The following is a 20,647-nucleotide window of genomic DNA, read 5'->3' as shown; positions in this document are numbered from 1 at the left end:
AAAAAAATTAGAAATCAGGAAGGGGACAAACACTTTTTCACACCACTGTACTGTATGTGGTTACATATGACAGAAAACCCTGTCAAGCATAATCACAGCAGTCATCATGATAGAGGTAAAATGAAGAAAGAACTGAGTTTGGAAAGAGGATTCAAAACCAGGTGTGTTTGGTCAGCAGACTGACCTTCATTATGTTGTTCTGCCATCCATTCACACATCATCTCACACACATGCGCCTTCATGGGGCTGCTGCTGCTGCTGCAGGACAGAAAACTATCAACATCAATATCTGCATATATATATAATATATATTTTTTTACAAGTCAAGCCACATGTGAGATGTTAAAAGCACTTTTATTAAAACTGATTATAATCAAAATGCAACGCAGGGTTTCCTCACCCGTTTTAAAATATAGAGCTACAGAACATATAAATGAAAAGTAATATGAAATGAATAACCTGTAATAAATAAAAATAGACTATTTCTGATTTTTCTGAGAACATACTGTAATTGTTCTCAACAACATTCACAGACTGACAAGTTGCAGGAAGCGGGTTTTTTTTCTCATTTCTGGTTGTCCTCGTTTCTGCGTTACTTTGCTGCTCTGTGTCAACCCAGTTCATTTCTGCATTTTTCATCACAGCGGCTGATGACCCGCTACACATTTAAAAATTACAGTAGTTCTGCTCAAGCACTCATAGCTCTGTCCTTCTTTTCTTACTAATCCCACAGTTGTTTACTTTAGCTCAGCATTTAGCGATGTCTTCTCTTTATCCCTCACACTCTCCTTCCTTCTTCTGTGCAGTGTGTCTAATATTTAGTTACTCCTTTGTCTCCTGTAGTGATAATGGCACATGGAACAAATTCAGTTTATCTGTCAGGCTTAGTGACTTGGGAATGTGGCTCTGCACCATGAAACTCCAATTGTTAGCTGCTTTAGTTAGCCAGCCCCCAGTTAGTTTCCCGCTGGTAACTCCCGAGCTGCCGGGAAGCAAAGATGGCTGGATGACTGTCCCAAAGAAGCACAGCCTCAAGCAAAACCCCACGATTCGCCACCAAGCAGCTCCGAGGGCTGCACAGAGAGTGTGACAGGGGAAAGAGGCAAAGCACTTCTTTATGGAAGAAGTTGGTTATGGGAAGCAACAACTATATCTATAGCTATAAATAGTATTGTGTCATCTTGTAGCCTATCTTGCTGGAAAAATAGATGAATATATCTTCAGAATGCAATGTACCGCCCAGCACTTACATACTTAGCCTATAGAGCACATATAATATATACAGATGTGTTTACAGAACACTTTACAGTCATTTGCAGTAATGCTGCCTATGAGGTATAAATGAGCTCTATATAAATGTTGAAAGAAAAAAGAAAAAGGTGAGCAACCATCTGCTGATTTCAAAATGGATATCATTCTGGGTTTTAAAAGGCATTTTCAAACATATTTTGTACATCAAAAAAATAGCAGCAGGTGCCGATAAAGTCCCTTTTCCTCTTCCAGTCCGATTGACATGTAACCCACAAAAGCCTCAGCATAATGAATTCTGCCATTTTGCCACCTCCACTCCAACACCATCTTCTTTAAATCTACTCAGGCAGAGTGTGCCGCTTCCTGCGAGCCTATTAATTATACATAATTGCAATACTTCACCTGCCATCACACGTCCTCTCCACTATTATATATTTTACACAATGGCCACCAAAGAATGCCAAACTTTCACAGAGATACCTGGAACTTTGGGCAAAAGAGATGACAAACAAAAAAAAAGTGTTTAGCCAGCGGATGGATACTTCTGGTTAGCTGAGCAGCCATTTAATTTTTTTTCATAAATTCATAAAGCCCAAGGGTCATAAAGCATGGCTGAAGCTTTACGGGCTCATAAAGTACAATTGGAATGCTTATTTGACCAATCAGATCACTTGGCTGGAAGCACCCATTTTATAATAGCATTTAACTTCAATAACTTATGGCATGAGTGATTTCTAACTGGAAAGGGTTTAGTCAGTGGAAAGAACAGAGTGGGTGTCTTGCCCACACACGGGCGTGCGCGCGCTCACACACACTGTACAGTAACAAATGGCGACACGGCTCTTCATACATTACCTCTTAATTGCCTGGAGATTTTTATGGTCGGGACATTGACCTGAAAGATACAGAGCTTATATCACTGTTATAACCCTGCATCTTCCAGCCTTGTGAGCTTTCCGACGGATCGCTCCTCTCCGCCGGATTAAAAGGAACTCTGTGACCTTGCAGATGAGTTTTTGTTCATTGCGTGTGTCAGGTGCCAGATACAATATTGGAATTTGTGTATATGAGGCTTTTTTTTTCCAAGAGAGAGAAAGAGTGTGTGTCCTCCAGACTGTGTGGGAGAAAAGATGATTGCCACTCCTCCTCTCCATCAGTGTGACGATGACAGGTGATGGAGGTGAAAATGACTTTGGTTTCTGTAGTGATGCGCTGCTGTGGAGGATAACGCTGGGCTGCCGGCTACTGGCAGGGCCTGTCTCATTAGCATGTGTCACACGCGCCTCTAGGCGGGTGTCACATAATAACTGTGTGCGCATGTGTTTGTAAATGTGTGTGTGTGCGCGTGTACGTGAGCCATGCCACTGAAGGATTTGTCATCCATGCTCCCTGAACAGAGCTAGCTGGGGGACTGCAGTGGTTTGACTCTGGAGTCGATCCCCGTTCAGAGGAGCCGAGCAGGATGGCACAGGGTCAAATAAAGGATGACATCCTTGACACCCATTGTAATTACTCTATCTCGCTTAGATAGACCTCGCCTGGCACAAGACAGCCAGCAGCACAGTTCAAATCCCCAACTCTGCCAGCCTCTGAATGCTTCTTCTCCAGAATCTTCCAACTGGAGCGGAGCTGACGGAGCTCATCAGGCATATATAATGCTCTAAAAGCATAAAAGTGTTCTTCTTCTTGATCTATCTTTGCCCTGCTGCCTGTACATGGAGAAGGAGATCTTGCATGATGGACATATCAATGGGAGAAAAGGAAGGCAGCTAATTGAAGTCTGATTGAGGAATATGATGAAACGCATATAGCCTACAGAGGGATATGATGAAACACACATATCCAGATGAGACAAAGCTCTAGTAGGAACAAGCATCACGTTGATCTTCACCATGCCCAGAGTGTATCTACTGTAGCGCCGAAGTATTACCCATTCTCCGCTTACTTGTGCACTCACAATGTCAGATTTTATGTTGTTCAATCTCGTTCCAAACTGCGCCCTTGTAAACAGTTTGTTGATTAAGCCGTGATGTTTGTAAATTTGCGAGCAGTGTGTTTCTAACCTGTAATATAGTATAATGTGCTTAGTGCTACTGAGTGTAAGTGAGTGCTTGGCTGTTCCCCAGAGAGTGATAGCAGCTGGATCAGACTAATCTAATATAGCCCCTGTGTCTGGGGAGCCATCCATTGCTTATCAGATCTCTCATTCAATAACAGAGAGCAATGCCAGCTTATGGAGTTACAAGTGGAATATTTTCTCCTTTTTTTTCCTGTTTTTTCCCCTCTGACTTTTATGTTTGATTTGTGAATGTGTGCATGTTTGTGTGTTTGTGTTTATGCAGACTCAATGGACGGTTGCTCGACAGACTGTAATGGAAACGGAGAGTGTGTGGCTGGACACTGCCACTGCTTTGCCGGATTCTTGGGTCCCGACTGTGCCAAAGGTAAGAAATATCTACTGGGAGGATGAGGCTGGTCTTGTTTTATATTTTGTCTCACTGCCAACAGATCTAATGAAAAGATCAATCCTAAAAAGGTGTTAGTCGACCGCTCATCCTTTCCAGCCTCCCTAAAACAGCTGCACAGCCGTTTTTTTTGCAGCTATTACTCAAATAGAAGTAAATTAGGGACCATATTCACTTGTGAATGAATACACACACATACAAGTGTCTTGTTATCGTCATATTTTAGTGAAACCTCTCCCAACTTTCTGTTTAATTTGCTCTTGACGGTGTTTTCTGTAAAACTCCTTCGATGTCCAGCTCGGTATAATCTACTGGCTTTCCAGCTTTAGTTCCACATGTACACTAACAGTGGCAACTAACTATGTTGAGTATACTTGCCATTCAGCTTCTCAGAGTTTCTCTTCTTAACAGAAATAAGCCTTACATTTTCATTCACCAACTATTCCCTGGTTTCCATTGTGCTGTTCCTGAGGCTCTGTGAAGCTGCAGTCAGTAAACCTGACTGCAGGGAATGTTTCACATTAAAAAGCCGTCTATTGGCTCAGTGGGCACCTTGCACTTTATTTGTGGAACAATTAATGTGAAATATGAGCAGGAAGTGTTGAGTTTTATTGACAGTAAGTTTAAAAAGACTTGAAAATCTCAGCAACTGAAATATATTAGTGACTTTATTTATTACCAACCAACTCTTATTTGTCCCTCCCTGCCAAACACCTGGCTGTTATTTGAGACCGGGTCACTACATGTATGCTAGCTATTATTGGAGAATTTACGGAATGTCATTGAAATGATATGAATTATTGATGCGTTTGTTATAGTTTTTGGAACAACAATGGAGCTTTATGGCACAGAGGAATCCGATTTAAACTAAACAGACAAAACATACCAGGAGTACAAATTCTGTGCATCCTTTGACAACAGTCTTTTCATATCTCACAACTCTTTCCTTTGATCTCCTCCTGTATCTTTCCTTTATTCTCTCTCTCCCTTTGTTTCCCGCTGACTCTATCTCCTCTCTCTATCACTCTAGCTCCCTTACATCCCCTCTCTCCCTGAGAGTCCGCCTTTGTAAAATTATTGTAGTTGTATCTGTCCAATTGTGTAGAAACAGGTGATGTGACATCACATCCTATGATTTATTTACGCTCATAATTTATTCATACGTTCCTCTCATCTTTGCTCATTTGCTTGTGCTATAATATTCTCTGTTTGAAAAGTTGGACAGCAAGTTTTAGCAAGACTTGTAAAAAGTGAAGTGTGAATTTATTACTGTGGGGTACAGAGCCTTAGATTTAACAAAGGATCAAACAAACACAGACACGTGCCTGCACGCATGAACACACATGCCTTCACTGCAAATTATCCCAGAAAAAAGGCGATGCTTCTGGATCATCTTTCTAATTCATTTGAAGTCCCGAGCTGCAACTGTCAGTGTGCCATCAGCCACTCACTGACTTTATTCTACCTGGTTGTCATTACATTAGCCACACAGCTCTCCATCTCTGCATGGAGATAGCTCTGCTTTCCACCGTTATTCTATAAACCCCTAATGCTCTCTTTCCTAATCTTCCGTTTTCATGATTGTTTTCACGGCCTGTTCAGAACGAGTGAGGTGACGTTGGGAGGATTTTCTACAATTCCTGGGTTGCCGTGGTAGCCAGGCTCAGGTGGTGCTTGAGTAAATTGAAACAGCGTGAGGGATAAGCTGGAGTGTGTGTGTGTGTGTGTGTGTGTGTGTGTGTGTGTGTGTGTGTGTGTGTGTGTGTGTGTGTGTGTGTGTGTGTGTGTGTGTGTGTGTGTGTGTGTGTGTCAAAGCGCGCATGAGTGTGTACGTGCGTGTGTGTTTGTGAGAGAAAGACAGGGAGACAGAGGCTGCTTGAGGATTTGCTGAATCCGTGCACTAGCTGAGATAAGAGAGCGTAGCCCCACTCATGGTAGGTTACTGCGGTCTCCTAGCTAATATACTGCAGCACTGTGTGTGTGTGTGTGTGTGTGTGTGTGTGTGTGTGTGTGTGTGTGTGTGTGTGTGTGTGTGTGTGTGTGTGTGTGTGTGTGTGTGTGTGTGTGTGTGTGTGTGTGTGTGTGTGTTTGCGTGGATGTACTACAGAGTATGTGAGTGTAATCTGTGTTTGTCCTGTTGCAGATTCATGCCCCGTGTTGTGCAGCGGTAACGGCGTGTATGAGAAAGGACGGTGTGTGTGCCTGGCGGGGTGGAAGGGAGCAGAGTGCAATGTGGAGGAAGGTCAGTGTATCGATCCCACCTGCTCCAACCATGGCTCCTGCATCCAGGGTATCTGCATATGCAGTCCGGCCTACAAAGGGGTTAACTGTGAACAAGGTAAGATGTTTTACACACTCAGACGTAATGACACACACCTCATGATGTCATCTGCACAGCATAAATGGCACCGCACGCATTTAAGTGAATGACTTTGGTTTTTATATGAAGGTAAGCATTTCATTTAACACTGCACTAATTAATATTTTTATATTGACGGAGGATCAAATGACTACGTGTGATTTGACAAGGGTCCCTCGAGGTGACAAACTCACAGAGAATTATCACCAGAGTCTGCAGACCCTGTCAGCATTACAGAGCATTCAAACAAAAGTCAAGTCAGCTTTAGTCTACACAATCACAGATTTCTAGGTGGTGAACACAGTGGAGCATTTAGCCGCTAAAGAGCAGATATTTCCCTCAAGAGTTAGCAGAAATGTAAACAGACCTAAAAGGAGAGTGACCGTTGGACTTTTACAAATCACAAGGACAGAAACACGATTCATAAAACATATATAAGATATGATAAGAAGGTTTTTTTTCTAACATGTTAATCACAATATAAATATATAACTTTATAAGACGAATAAATCATTTCAGGTTTTAATGTGATTTTTTTTTTTTTTTTTATTTTGATTCTTGAGCTGTGACTAACTGAGAAGCACAGCAATCATACATATTTGTGGATATTTGCTCTCTCCATTGATATTAGTGTTTCATATTAACATCAAAAATAAAAGTCAATAAATTCAAACAGAAATGCAATTAACAAAGAGTTCTTGTAGATTAAGTTATTGCCCTATGCTTAGAATTTTTTTCTAGGTGTCAAAAATAAACAAAAGTTAAAAAACACATGTTCCCACATCCCAAATACTAGAATAACAAATAGACATGTTGTTGTACAATATAAAGCAAAGAACATTTTAGCGACATTGTTAATATAGCTTGGGCTCTGAAATACTCACCATGTTCTCATTTATTTTTAATTTGGTGGTATTTCTATATTATTCTGAAAAAAACAGTTCATCGTATGTATATGCTGTGTATTTTACAGTATATGCTGCGTGTACTGTTAGCCAAAGACATAAATCTGTAAGTAAATGGGGTGAGGGAAAAAAAAAACTCACAGTTGTACAGGAAATCAGCCTTGGGCCTCTGTCATATCCTCTTTAAACTCTGTTGTAAAACCACCCAATAAATTAACCAAAACAAACAAAGCAGTGATATTCAAAACAATTATGATGTTCCACTTGATAATAACCTGATGGCACAGCTGTCCTAAAGATGTCCCTGCTGTCGCCTTCATCGTCCTGGTCTGCAGAGACTGATTCAGGTGTTTGACCTTGAGCGGCGGGAGCTGAGCTGAGCTGAGCCGAACTGAACTGTGCTGAGCTTTGGCTCGCCGCTCAGGGCTGTAATTACACACTAACACGGCGTAGCACAGACCACCATGACACACACACACACACACACACACACACACACACACACACACACACACACACACACACACACACACACACACACACACACACACACACACACACACACACACACACACACCATCCAACCCATTGCACCCCTTATCAAAGCCTCAGTTCTAAGTGTCCTATGAAGTGTAATGTTGTGGAACAGATACAGGGATTGTAGCTAGGGTGGTTAACTCCTGGATGGGATGCAAAGAACACTGCTTTCATACTCGGTGAACTGATGATTATAATGAGACAGCCCTCCCCCCACCCCTCACCACCACCACCACCACCTCCTCCTCCTCCACCCATCCACCCACCCACCCACCCTCTCCTCACCTCTGACTCACACTCACTTTGCCTTTCATCCTCCCTCTATCTGCAGTGGACTGCGTAGACCCACAGTGCGGTGGGCACGGCGTGTGTGTGCGGGGGGAGTGCGTGTGCTCTGCGGGCTGGGCAGGAGTGAGCTGTGATGACCCACTGCCAGCCTGTCAGGAGCAGTGTTCGGGACATGGCACCTATCTCCCTGAGTCAGATACCTGCGCCTGCCAGCCCAACTGGACGGGGCCCGACTGCTACACGGGTAAGACCCGAGGATTATTGTTCACATTCAGGGTAAAACACAGAAAATTGAAACTGCACATCACTCGTTTGCCAGTGTTCTTGTAGCATGCGTGGTTTTGCCAGATACTATTTTCTGGGGATTTGATAGACACTAGGGAGAAATAGGGATTGGAGCCAGTGGAAATGTGTCTATGTGCGTGTACATGTGTGTGTGTGTGTTTCCATGGGGTTTTCGCACTCACTCTTCACGCTAGTCATAAATGAGATTTCCCATCATGACTCTTTGACTGCAGCACTCCGGAGTGCGCCCATGCACAGGCTCTCGCTATACTGTGCACTTACACCGTAACACACACATGCTCCTGCACACACACACACACACACACATTCCCTTCAGCGAAATAAAGACAAAAATGGCAGCGTAAAAAAAAAAAAGACCTCACATTGCTGCAAGGCCTTTCAACTCTGAGGAACATTCAGCTTGGCATTTAAAAGCTTGGTGATGTTTATTGCATACCTGTTTACCTGCACACTACATATAACTCAAGTGAGTGGTTGTCAAATAGAGCTGTAAAATATTTTTCTCTAACTATCTTTCTTTGCTGCCAACAAACTTCCGTCTGTTTTTCGAGTGAGTTAGCCTTTGCAACAAGGCGAGTACAGCACGTGTACCGCCTTGTCTGAAAGATAGAATGCAGTATGGTGCAGTACACAGACACAAAAGTGTCCTTGTCCTTGCAGTGTCAGCTGACAGAGAGGACTGGTTTTTTTTTTTGCTTTGTTTCCACCGCACTAGCTTAACACTGGTGTTGGAAAAGATCAGTTTTTCCATGCACGCCAAAGATTTGCAGGCAATTGGCATATCGGCTACTCTCAGGTGTATGCGTGCCTTATTATAGTGATATAGCCCATGATAATGATAGACCGTGGCTGAATATCTGAGATATGAGCGGCCTCCCTCTACCTGCCGGGCTTTTAATCAAAAGGACCCGGCAATTCTGCGTCCTGGTCTTGTTGAGGCATAGCTAAGTTAATGTAATTCTAATAGAGAGCTAAAAAACTCTCCAACTTTAATCCACTTTTTCCCTCCCTCTCCATGCTATGTATATTTAAATTGAAATAACTTTTTACTGCAGCTGGATAAGTAGTCTTTGTGTGCCTCCAGCACTTTGCTCTCTTTACTGATGGATGAGGCTTTTCCTTTGCAGAGGAGTGAGAGTTAGATGGTGAGGAGTGCAGAGAAAAGGAAACAGACAAAGAGGGGGGGAAAGGATTTTAAAGGGATGGTGCAAGAGAGAGGGAGAGGGAAAGGGATACAGAAAAGAGAAAGCTGACAGAGACAAAGATGGAGAGATGGAGAAAAAGAAGGGGTATTAACACACCCACCAAATCTGATCAAAATGTCAGAAAAGAATAATAAAGCTGAATTGGAGTCCCTGTAGTTTAAATATGCGGTGCAAATACGAATCATTTGGATGTTATTATGAGTCTATTCACTCTTCTCTTCCTTCAGGGAGCTCAGCTATTAGAGGTGGGAAGATTGTGTATTGTGAGAAAGTCAACTTTTTAGTCTCTGAGGTTATCCTCTTCCATCGCTTTTTTTTTTTTTTTTCTCTCTCACCTATATCCAATGGCTCACCCCCAATTCAGATTTTTTTTTCAACTTTTTTTCTGCTCTCCGTGTCCCCGCACCTATTTTACCTTTTTGTTTTTTCTGCCAACGTGCAATTCCTCCATCTGTTCCTCTCCCTGTCATTCTCCCTTCCTCTCACACTTACAAGCTTTTTTTTCTCACGAATATCTCCGCCCACCTGTTCGGCAGAGCTGTGCCCGGTGCCATGTGGCAGCCATGGCGTTTGCTCAGAGGGCCAGTGCCAGTGCGAGGAGGGTTGGATTGGCGCTGCGTGCGACCAGAGAGCGTGCCATCCTCGCTGTGAAGAACACGGCCAGTGCCACGACGGGACCTGCATCTGCCAGCCCGGCTGGGAGGGAGAGCACTGTAACATTGGTGAGCCGTGTGTGGGAGTGTTCGGTTGTGTCTTGCAATATTTTGATTAGTATGATTAATAGGATTTCTAAAAAGGTGTCGCTGTTGTTCGGATCCTTTCCATTTACAATGTATTTCTCTTACGCAATTCTCACTTTTTGTCCCCCACAGTTACTCATGATTTGGATGTCGTCGTGAAAGGTAATTTATTTCTCTTTCGTGTTAAAATTTCATATTGTGCTCACATGTTCACAAATGCCAAATAAATGTGTGTGTGTGTGTGTGTGTGTGTGTGTGTGTGTGTGTGTGTGTGTGTGTGTGTGTGTGTGTGTGTGTGTGTGTGTGTGTGTGTGTGTGTGTGTGTGTGTGTGTGTGTGAACATGTGGGATCCACCTTTTCAGACGGCTGCCCGGGGTTGTGCAGCGGGCATGGGCGCTGTACCCTGGAGCAGAGTGGCTGGCGCTGCGTCTGCCAGGCTGGTTGGAGTGGGCCTGGATGCAGCGTTGTCATGGAAACTGACTGCAGTGATGGAACAGACAACGACGGAGGTGACATTCTAACATCATCTATCATTTTCTATCTCTTTTTCTCTTTCTTACCTCTTTGATTTCTTTCTTTCTTTCTTTCTTTCTTTCTTTCTTTCTTTCTTTCTTTCTTTCTTTCTTTCTTTCTTTCTTTCTTTCTTTCTTTCTTTCTTTCTTTCTTTCTTTATTTTGTATGGCAGATTTTCCATTCGCTTCCATTACTTCTCATCCTGTTTCTCCTACTGAAAACAAAAATCAGCTTCATTGTTCCTCCCCTTCATCGCTCTGTGCTGTCCCAGTCCTGCTGAGACTCCTGTAGAGTCCTGCTGGTCATTATTATATTGAACATGTATGTGTGTGTGTGTGTGTGTGAATGTGTCTTCATTTGTGCAAGTGTGTACGTCTTCTTTTTCTTTTATCACAGCTAAATATCTAATATGCATACCACCTGCTAGGATAAAAGGCACTCAGAATTGTTCTCAAGTCTCAAATACAGCAAACCCAGCAGAATAGAGTTGTGCAGTTATCAGGTGTGTGGTGGCAGGTGAGAGGTGTGTGTCTCTCAGCCGTGACGCTGTGTTTTTCTGTCCTCAGATGAAGAAACAAGATTTCGTTAGTAGCAGGAGCTCTATTCCTTTAAATAATTTCCTCGCCATTTCAGCCCAATCTACACCTCTTCTCCAATACATACTTTTAAGAATATAGCGCAATATTATATTGTGTTCAACTATGCCCATTGAAATTCCATCAAATATCCATTATGGACATGACCGTTAAGCCGGTGCTGTAATCCATCATTGAAAACAAGGTAGTGTCATTTTTGTTTGGAGGAAAAGCCTTTTGTGTGTGTGTGTGTGTGTGTGTGTGTGTGTGTGTGTGTGTGTGTGTGTGTGTGTGTGTGTGTGTGTGTGTGTGTGTGTGTGTGTGTGTGTGTGTGTGTGTGTGTGTGTTTTGTGATGAGTGGTGTTTGAATCATAGCTGCAGGAAACCTCAAAAACATATGCATTTTTTTGTAGTTATCCCAGTTTTCTGGTGGTGCTAGTCTACCGAGAGCTACAAGATAACCTTTTTTTTCCTGCGCAGTGTTTACAAAGCTGCATGAGTGACTCAGCCAACACTTCAGAGGGTCAGTGTTTATTACTGCTTGAAACATGAATTACAGGTCCTTATTCTGGATTATAACCACAGAGCCATGCATTAAAAAAATGTCCTGTGGACTGTAAAATGTGGGCTGACTAGAGGAAAGGAGTCATAGCAGGACTGTGCCCCGCCAACAGTGTAGGCACTGATGGTTTTATTCCTGTACTCTATTATTGGATTTTATTCGATTGTTCTGAGTGTTCTTCTCATTGATGTGTGTTTCATCTGTGGGGGTTTAAGGAATAAAGTGCTGTCACACGTTAATAAATGAACTCATGGTATATGAGTAGCTTTAGCTTTAGTCGTTTTGTCAGTTGTTAAAGGGGCACTCCACCAGTTTTTTTTTACAGAAATACCTGCATCCTACTCACAGGGAATATTGCTCAGCATGTGACTCTGAAGGCGTGTCGCCAGGTCTGAAAAAATGATGTGACGATGACACGGAGGATTATCTCAGCTTGCACTTAAAGCACAACAAACAAAGGATACAGAGTTAGAAGACACGATTCATAATTTAGGAAATACATTTTCTTGTAGGGAGTCACACCAGAAGACAGATACAATTCCCTATCTGCCTGCTTGATATGAGGAGAGGTGACTTCCTGAAGTGTAACAACACTTAAAAAAAAAAAAAAAAAAAGGTCAGACAACAAGCAGAGAAGGAAGAAAATAATTTGCCACATGACCCCCCCATAAAACCCTAAAATGTTGTTATGGTTTTTGTGTGCATTGAACAAATAAGACTTTTAATTTGTGGACTATAAAGCTGTTTGTAGGCTGATTTTGTTTTCTATCTGTCTCTCCATGTTTCCACTCTTGTTAGCTAAGCTTACATATAGATTTATACTGAGCAGACAGAAAGTACAACTGATTTGCATTATGGGAAGTGTAGGATCTGTGTCTTTGTAACTTGACCCATTTTTGGACTATAATATTATATACCTTCAGCCCTGCTGCTTTGAACGTGATCATTATTTTTCTCTCAAGTCTCTCAGTAGTATTTAGGGGTGGAGGAACAAATCTTTACAGCATAGATTCACAGTATTTTGCCTGGCAATATTATATTGATATGCCACCCCCAAATATTGATATTTTATTATGTAGATAAATATATTTATTATGTGCAAGCAACATTTATGACAGGAATTTATGACAGTGTTGATAAGTCAGTGTGTCTGCCTGACAAGCCCATCTGGCTGAAATAAAAAATTATTGAAGTGAAATGAAAATTTTATCTTTTCAGATACAACAGATTTTTGACTAAGTTTTTATTTAAAGACATAATTTCCAGTTCAAAAAAGGTAATAAATTGCATTATATTGCAGTATTTTATCACTGCAATATATTGCAATATATTTTATCATTGCAATATATTTTATCACAATGCTATTTTAAACACAGAATGTCTAAAATAATATTGTAGCCTCTGGTGACTTCCATTCCAGTAATATGGCACTGCTATGGGTCATTGCTGGACTACTCCTTATCTTGTGCTGATTTTAATAATATTTTTTTTTTCTTTGTGAATGAGGAGCTCAGATAGAAGTTTGGGATGGCAAACAAAACAGACATGTACAGTACTGTATATGACTATATATATATATATTATTTGGCAAATATTGTACAAAGACACCATATGAATATTGATTAGCTTCCATAAATGTCTGTTCTGCTGGTATCAAACGGTTCAGTTTTGTTGTGAATAGAGTAGAGAAAGACTCACTGACAATGCCTCATGGAGACCATTTAGACTTCCCTAATCTTTCTGTTCTTCCACCTCTCCGCACAACTTTTCAAATACCATCATTTTCTACCACACAATTCATCCATCTCTCTTAATTGGCAGATATACGGTAGGCTCTCATAGCGTTCTCTGGCAGCAATCTTTTTGTCTCTGAAGATAGACAGAGATGGAAAGATGCTATCACGAGTAATCAGAGAATAAAGAGGAACCTTGAAAAGAGAGTTACAATTATTCTGCCTGGATGGGGGAGAAGAAAACATTTATTGTGCTTCCTCTTGAAAAAACATAATTTATTCCACACATATAAGCAGTGAAATCACATGCACATACATATTTATAATGTATTACATCCATTCCATAGCTACATTTTTACTGTGCTTCTTTGTGCGCAATGTTTAACAACCATGTCTTCGTAATGAGCTACAAACTCATGTGTTCCTTTAATGACAATGATATTTGAAATTCAATTAATAGTGTGCTTTCAAGTTCAAATAGTGGATCTCATGGAAATCAACCATTGTACTATGTTACCTTTGTAGGGGGAGGTTATAATAGAATATTGTTGGCCTTTAGCTCTCTGCTCTGTGGTCAGATGCATTTAAATGTCAGCACTGTTTCCTGCCTTTTCAGAAACGGACTTGAAATAGGAAACACAAATGCCAGGCGGGCTCCTATTACCTGCCGCCTTGGTTTGTAACTGTGGCTCATTGTTTACGGCCTGACTTTTATGGATCGCATTCAAATAATGCTGGTGATTCAAGTCTGATTTATAGTAATACATGCTGTAATTGAATGCTGATGGCCCTTAATGAATTGCATTTGATTGAGGCCTGTGATAATGATGATGCATGTGCAGTTTGTTGTTGTAGATTTCATTACTCCAGCAGAGTTTTCTCACCGGTCAGCAGTGCAAATATAATTTATTATTAGTTATGAGGTTTTATTGTGTCTTCTTCCTGACTTTCCTCTGCAGATATATACAGTGGCTTGGCCTTTGGAATACAAATGTGCTCTCAGCGCCTTAGTCACTCAACTATATTGAAGCCTCTATTAACTCTGCATAGTAAACATCTTCATGTCTGGCCTATATTGACTACGTAAATTTGACTAACCTAAAAAAAAAACACACAAAAAACAGTCCTCACTGCTTGTGTGTGATTTTTTTTTTTTTTAAATGTTACTGATATATTTTGTACATTTTTAACCAGACGGCCTGATGGACTGTGTGGATCCCGACTGCTGCGAGCAGCTGAGCTGTGGCTCTGACCCCCTGTGTCACGGCTCGGCTGACCCGTTGGCCCTGTTGCAGCAGAGCCCGCTGCCCCCCACCACACCCCCTTCACCCACCAGCACGCACGCTCACAGCTTCTACCGCCGCATACGCTTCCTCCTTGGCAAGGCGGCCACACACACTCTCCCGGGAGACGTGCCCTTTGATACAAGGTATGTGCTTGTTTGCTCTTTTGTGTGCCCGGCTCAGCGTGTGCATGCGCATTCCTTCCTGTATTTGTTTTGTGTGTCCGCATCCTTCAGGTGTCCTACAGTATTTTTGAAAGAAGCGAGTAGTAGATAATGGAGCAAATACATTTGTTTTAATGAATTACAACATCCATTGCTTTTTATTTGTTGAAAGAGTGTGTGTGGGGGCATGTGTGAATCCGTGTGTTCGTGTGTCTGTGTTTGCATGTGAATGAAGCTTCTTTTCAGGTGTTCACATGCCTGTGCATACATCTCAGTGATCTGCGTTGCCCTGGAGATTAGCAGTCACACGGCAGTGCATTGTCCTGTCCTCCGGTATCAGTGTCAGACTCCAACGGCAGAGTATTTGTATGGTATATATTAATGCTTAATGTGTCACTCAGTTACACCCGTCGTAAAGGTGTCACCATACATTTTTCAGTACCCTCTCACCAGCATTATGATTGACCTAGAAAGTTTGGTTTAGAAAACAAGAGTGGATGGCTCTGGGAAATGGCAGAGCATTTTTTTTTTTGTTTTCCCCTTGGTTCACTTGTTGAAAAAAAACAAATAAATTAATTATGTGGCCGTTTCTTCAGAGGGGGAAATCGATGGGAGCTTTCAGGGCAGGAGTAACAAACGGGGGTATGCAGTCACCCGGAGAAACCTCCCCATCCTTCATTTATCCCTTTTCTGGAGTAACAGATCGACTCCATCAATGAATGTGTGTGTGTGTGTGTGTGTGTGTGTGTGTGTGTGTGTGTGTGTGTGTGTGTGTGTGTGTGTGTGTGTGTGTGTGTGTGTGTGTGTGTGTGTGTGTGTGTGTGTGTGTGTGTGTGCGCATGAAGTGTCGGTGCAAATCTGTCTTCATTTGACCAGTGCAGCAGTTATTCCAGATTTAAACAGTGTATTTCACACTCACCCTGCAAAATCAAGATGAATATTTCAAAACAGCAGAGATGTTTCTGATAGTTTAAGGCCTATTTAAAGAACACCATGTCCTCTTTTGCCGCAGGTAGCACTGTCACTGTAATATAAAAATGATGTGAAAGTTTTGTTTTTTATATGACAAGGTGTTGAAAGGTTTCACTGTGGGTGAAGCTATATTTATGGTCCTTGTATCCTGGCAATCTCTGGCAGATTTCTCCGTGCTAAAGAAAGGAATTGTACTAAGCAGAATAAATGCAGCTGCTTTTTCTTCACGCACAAGGTCGTTTGGCTAGTGCGACACAATATGTCTCTCTCTTCAAACAATGATTATGTTCTCCATCATTGTAAACCTGTCATCTCTCCCTCTCTCTGTTTATCTATCCCTTTCTCTCGCTCTCTCTCTCACTCCACTTACTGTTTTGGCAGTCGGGTAGCTGTGGTTCGAGGTAGCGTTGTGCTGCAGGACGGCTCTCCTCTGGTTGGAGTCAACATCACCTTCCCGCAGCATCCTGAGTATGGTTACACTATCAGCCGGCAGGATGGAAGGTAGAGAACCAAGCAAAAAAATACACAAACATTTGCATCTTTTTTTACCCTCTTCTTTCAAACATACTTTATCTTACTCTCATTTATCTCTAGTTTTGACTTGGTCACCTTGGGTGCGATGTCCATAACCCTGATGTTCCAGCGGCCCCCCTTCCTTCCACAAACACGAACCATCTGGACCCCAAACAACAACTTCCTGGTTCTGGATCAGGTGACCATGTCCAGAGAGGAAGCTCAGTCTCCTAAATGTGACATTCGGAGTGTTCTGAGTCCCTATCCGCTGGTCCTGCCCTACCCGCTTCCCAGATACACAGGAGCCTGTGCAGAGAAGGGGCCAGCTGTGCCTGAGTTACAGGTACAGTCCACTTTGTCATATAGTCAAACAAGAATCTACAGCTATGCTCGCTGTTGGACACTGGTCAAGTCAAGTCAAGTGTGCTTTTTTATTATCATTTCCACACACGCAATCATCATACATGCAGTGGAACAAGATAATGTTTCCCAAAGGACAACAGTGCCACATAGAAGAAAGAACGGAGTAGTTAGTCAGGAAGCCAGCGTGCTCACATAAACTGAACATAATAAGTATCATTAACCATTGAAAATATGAGTCAATAAACTGATCTATCAAACAAATAACCGTGTTAACCATTTTCTTTTGGTTTACATAATCATTTTTTTTTAGCAAAGATGTCATGAAATCTCTGTTTCCATCCCCTGTAATGGGAGGATTCGTTGCTTTTCTTTGCTTTTTTTTCACTGTAACTAGAATATCTTTTCAGACTAATGATTGATGAGAGTTTGACGCAACCTCAGACTTTCGGGAATTGTAATAAGCAATTTTCCAACATTTTTAGGATTTAATAATTACTTGATTAATCAAGAAAATAATTGCCTAATAAATTAATCATAAAGAAATTCAAAATATAGTTATTACAGTGCGTCCTAAGACGAACTTTAATGTCTTCATGTATTTTTGTATCAGTCCATCCAATATTATTTGAGATATTTCACTAAAAACTAGGAGTGTCAACTCGCTGGTGGTTCTAGATGAAAATGCTGGGATCATCAAAGTCAGTCGGATTCATCGTCTGGAGGGATGTTTATGTTAGATACATTATTTCTTGGCATTTCATCAAATAGTTGTTGAGATATGAACCTCATGTTGATGCTGGACAACACCAAAGTCAGGAGGAATGTTCAAAATACATCCAACAGCTGCTGAGACAGCCGTGACTAGCATGGCTGAAGCCCATAAAAATGTAGCAATATACTGTTTAATATGTACAGATGACTGTCAGTAAGCATGAAGCCTCAATGCAATTTGTAACGCGTCAGCAACCAACCAGGCTTGCCTCATGGAATTTTGCAAGTTTAGCTCATTTCATATTTGCATCATGTAAATACAAAATGAACAAAATGCAAATCTGTGCTACATCCGTGCACTTCCTCACCACAAAAGCAAATTAGGTCAGATGTGAAAGTCAAGACGGGTGGCTTTATATTTACCTTCCAATGTAACTCCAAATATTTTTTGTTGGTTATTTCCATTTCTAAATCAATCAATCTGACACTTGAAAGACTGCAGAAAATGTTATATCCAATATGTTCTATGTTCATATTGTCCCATTGTGGCAGAGAACAGTGATGTTTTTACTTCAAAATTCACCATTCATATCCACAAACACGAGCTGCTTTTCAGAGAGCGAGCTAATTTCATAAAATCAGGTGAGATTGGTACAAACAGTCCCAAACGATCGAAGGGACATTTTATCCTCATGATAAAAAAAACACCTCAAGACAAACTGGCAGACGCCAAACAAACATAGAGAAAAGTACTTAGTGTTCACTCATGTAACACTCATTTATTCACCTGTGTTAAGAATTTGAATCTAAGTCTTTAGATTTTTTTTTATGAAAATGTCTTGGAGACACTCATCTTGGAGAACATTAGATTTAAAGGAATCACTGTCTCAAACAACATGCCGTTTTAGCCAGCAGAAATATTATAATGAACGACTGCAGCTCGTTAACTTTTTATCACATGAGCCTTTTTATTTACTTGTCTGTATAGCATAGGATAGAATCATATTTTTTCTACATTAAAAACATTAACCTCAATATACTGACAGATATCGTGATGGTGCAGACTTCATGTCATTCATTACAAAAGAAAAGAAAACCTGGCTTTCACATACTTAGTGTACTCACTGCATCTTCTCCACCCACGGCCATTAGCACTTATTACATGAGCTCTTTATAGGAATACAAAGTAATGACACCTTTCTTTCTCATATCATTCTCTCCCTCTGTCTCTCCCTCTCTCTCTCTCTCTCTCTCTCTCTTTCTCTCTCTCTCTCTCTCTCTCTCTCTCTCTCTCTCTCTCTCTCTCTCTCCCTCTGTCTCTCTCTCATTTCCCTTTTATGCTCTTTCTGTCACTTGTATTTCTCACACTTCTCTCCATCTTCCTCTCCGCAGGCAGTGCAGGAAGAAGTTCCAATCCCAGGAGCCTTCGTCAAGCTGAACTACTTGAGCACTCGTGCTGCAGGCTACCTCTCACTGCTGCGAATCCTACTCACACCTCCCTCCCCGTCGTCCCCCGTCTCCCCACTGGGCGGTCTGTCCAAGGTGCACGTCCGTGCATCTGTCCAAGGAAGGTTATACCAGCGGTGGTATCCCGCTGGGCCGGGTCTGGTCCACAGGCTGGTCTGGAACAAGACTGATGTTTATGGCCAGGAGGTCTGGGGACTCACGTATGCAACCGGTAGGTAGAATATGAAATATAATAACCCCTTTTTCATAAATGTGCTCCTCTTCCTATCTTGAATTAAATAGAAAAACATTTGTGCCGCCCTGGTGCCCATGTTACCGCAATGATGTCAGTTTGAACTTGGATAGAATTATTTCTTTTTGCATATCATTTGCTGTCAACAGTCAACTGTCTTTGTGGAATAAAAGAAAATATTCTAGAATAAAACAACAACCTTCGAATAGGAAAAATGTGCAATCTACTAGTTTGTAAATCCTAACATGAAGGTCTGATAAAAAGAATAGATCGACATCCAATTTATCACCGATAAATAATAAAACAGCAGCAATCATCAGTTCCACGTACACACCATCTACCTGTGGAAACACAAGAACAAAATTGATAACCCTAATATGGTAGACCTTTATGATAGCAAATGTAATAATGCCAGGAATTCATAATAATTTTATCTTTCAAAAATAATAATCTCCAGTGTGTCTGTGGCACAGAAGCTTCTTTGGGTTTTTAAGTGATTGAAGACAGTTTTAGGTTTCCTGCCAATAATATTGATTTGCAAGAAATACTTTATTTAATTTATGTTACTGACTGTTTTGTTGGATGAGACGATCAATACAACTCTCATGGGAATTAGGGCACTACAGGTTAGCTTAGTTTAATTTAGCAGGGACATAGTGTGGGAAACATAATATGACTCTGTCCAGAATTTTAAAGAAATTACTTTTGAATACCTCCAGATCTCATTATTTAACACGTAGTATCTAGATTATTTTTTTTTAAAGTAAAAATTAAACAGAAATGTTGATATGACAAATTGTGGTTTTACAGGGACTTAGGTTCTGTTACAGTTCTAAATTTATCGCAAAACCACAATCTGTTTTTATTGTTGTTGTTGTTAAACAGTTTTGTTCAACATTCATTTGTGAACTTTAGAGGTGTTGCTTGATTAATTTGTTTGCCCTGCACAATGTTCTCCTGGCTTTCATAGCAATAATCTAGTGCAAATCTAATGCAAAGACTTGAGCGTGCTATACATCTTTTCATCTAACTCTCTTCAAGGAAACAAATAAGCATACTTTCAATAACAAGTCTTCAAAAGAAATCTGTGGAGCTAATTTACTGCCAAAACCTCTGAAATGACTCACAGTGCCACCTGCTGTTAAGGAGGACAAATTATTCAGATCATTTGTGAGGAAATCATCAGGCCAATCACAGTGGAAAAGAATGTACCAAAAGTTTTGCGTTTTTGTTTGTTTGTTTGTCAGATATATTTGTTTGTACTTTCAAGACAAGCTGTTTTTTTATTTTTTTATTTATTTTTTTTACTTTAACTTTTAACTTTAACTAGAAATATGTGCATTTCTTTGATAAATAAGTTTTGTCTTGCAATTTGTTTTTTGATGGTGTTTTGTAATTGCAAACCTCACTGTGTTTGTTAGTGAATTATCAGGCAATTTTAAAACATTTTATGTTTGTTTGTTGGGTTTTGAACCCAATTCGCTCCATATACATTGGTTTGTA

At 41.0% G+C, this 20,647-nt stretch overlaps 1 protein-coding gene across 1 annotated transcript in view; it reads left to right on the top strand.

Moving 5' to 3' along the window:
* Positions 1-20,647, top strand: part of tenm1 (teneurin transmembrane protein 1) — a 171,487-nt gene that overhangs the window by 95,436 nt on the left and 55,404 nt on the right. Inside the window, exons 9-18 of the mRNA XM_069696829.1 lie at positions 3,594-3,695; positions 5,860-6,054; positions 7,849-8,049; positions 9,853-10,038; positions 10,189-10,218; positions 10,419-10,565; positions 14,634-14,868; positions 16,240-16,359; positions 16,453-16,714; positions 18,838-19,123. Coding sequence (XP_069552930.1) covers positions 3,594-3,695; positions 5,860-6,054; positions 7,849-8,049; positions 9,853-10,038; positions 10,189-10,218; positions 10,419-10,565; positions 14,634-14,868; positions 16,240-16,359; positions 16,453-16,714; positions 18,838-19,123 — 1,764 coding nt within the window. The remainder of the gene's footprint in view (positions 1-3,593; positions 3,696-5,859; positions 6,055-7,848; positions 8,050-9,852; positions 10,039-10,188; positions 10,219-10,418; positions 10,566-14,633; positions 14,869-16,239; positions 16,360-16,452; positions 16,715-18,837; positions 19,124-20,647) is intronic.

Source organism: Brachyistius frenatus, unplaced genomic scaffold, assembly GCF_029030835.1.
Source record: "Brachyistius frenatus isolate BFR_SWC_R1_liver_20210118 unplaced genomic scaffold, ASM2903083v1 Contig_22, whole genome shotgun sequence".
NCBI lineage: Eukaryota > Metazoa > Chordata > Actinopteri > Embiotocidae > Brachyistius > Brachyistius frenatus.
Note: the sequence above shows the minus strand (reverse complement) of the source record. Positions and strands in the feature narration are given on the sequence as shown.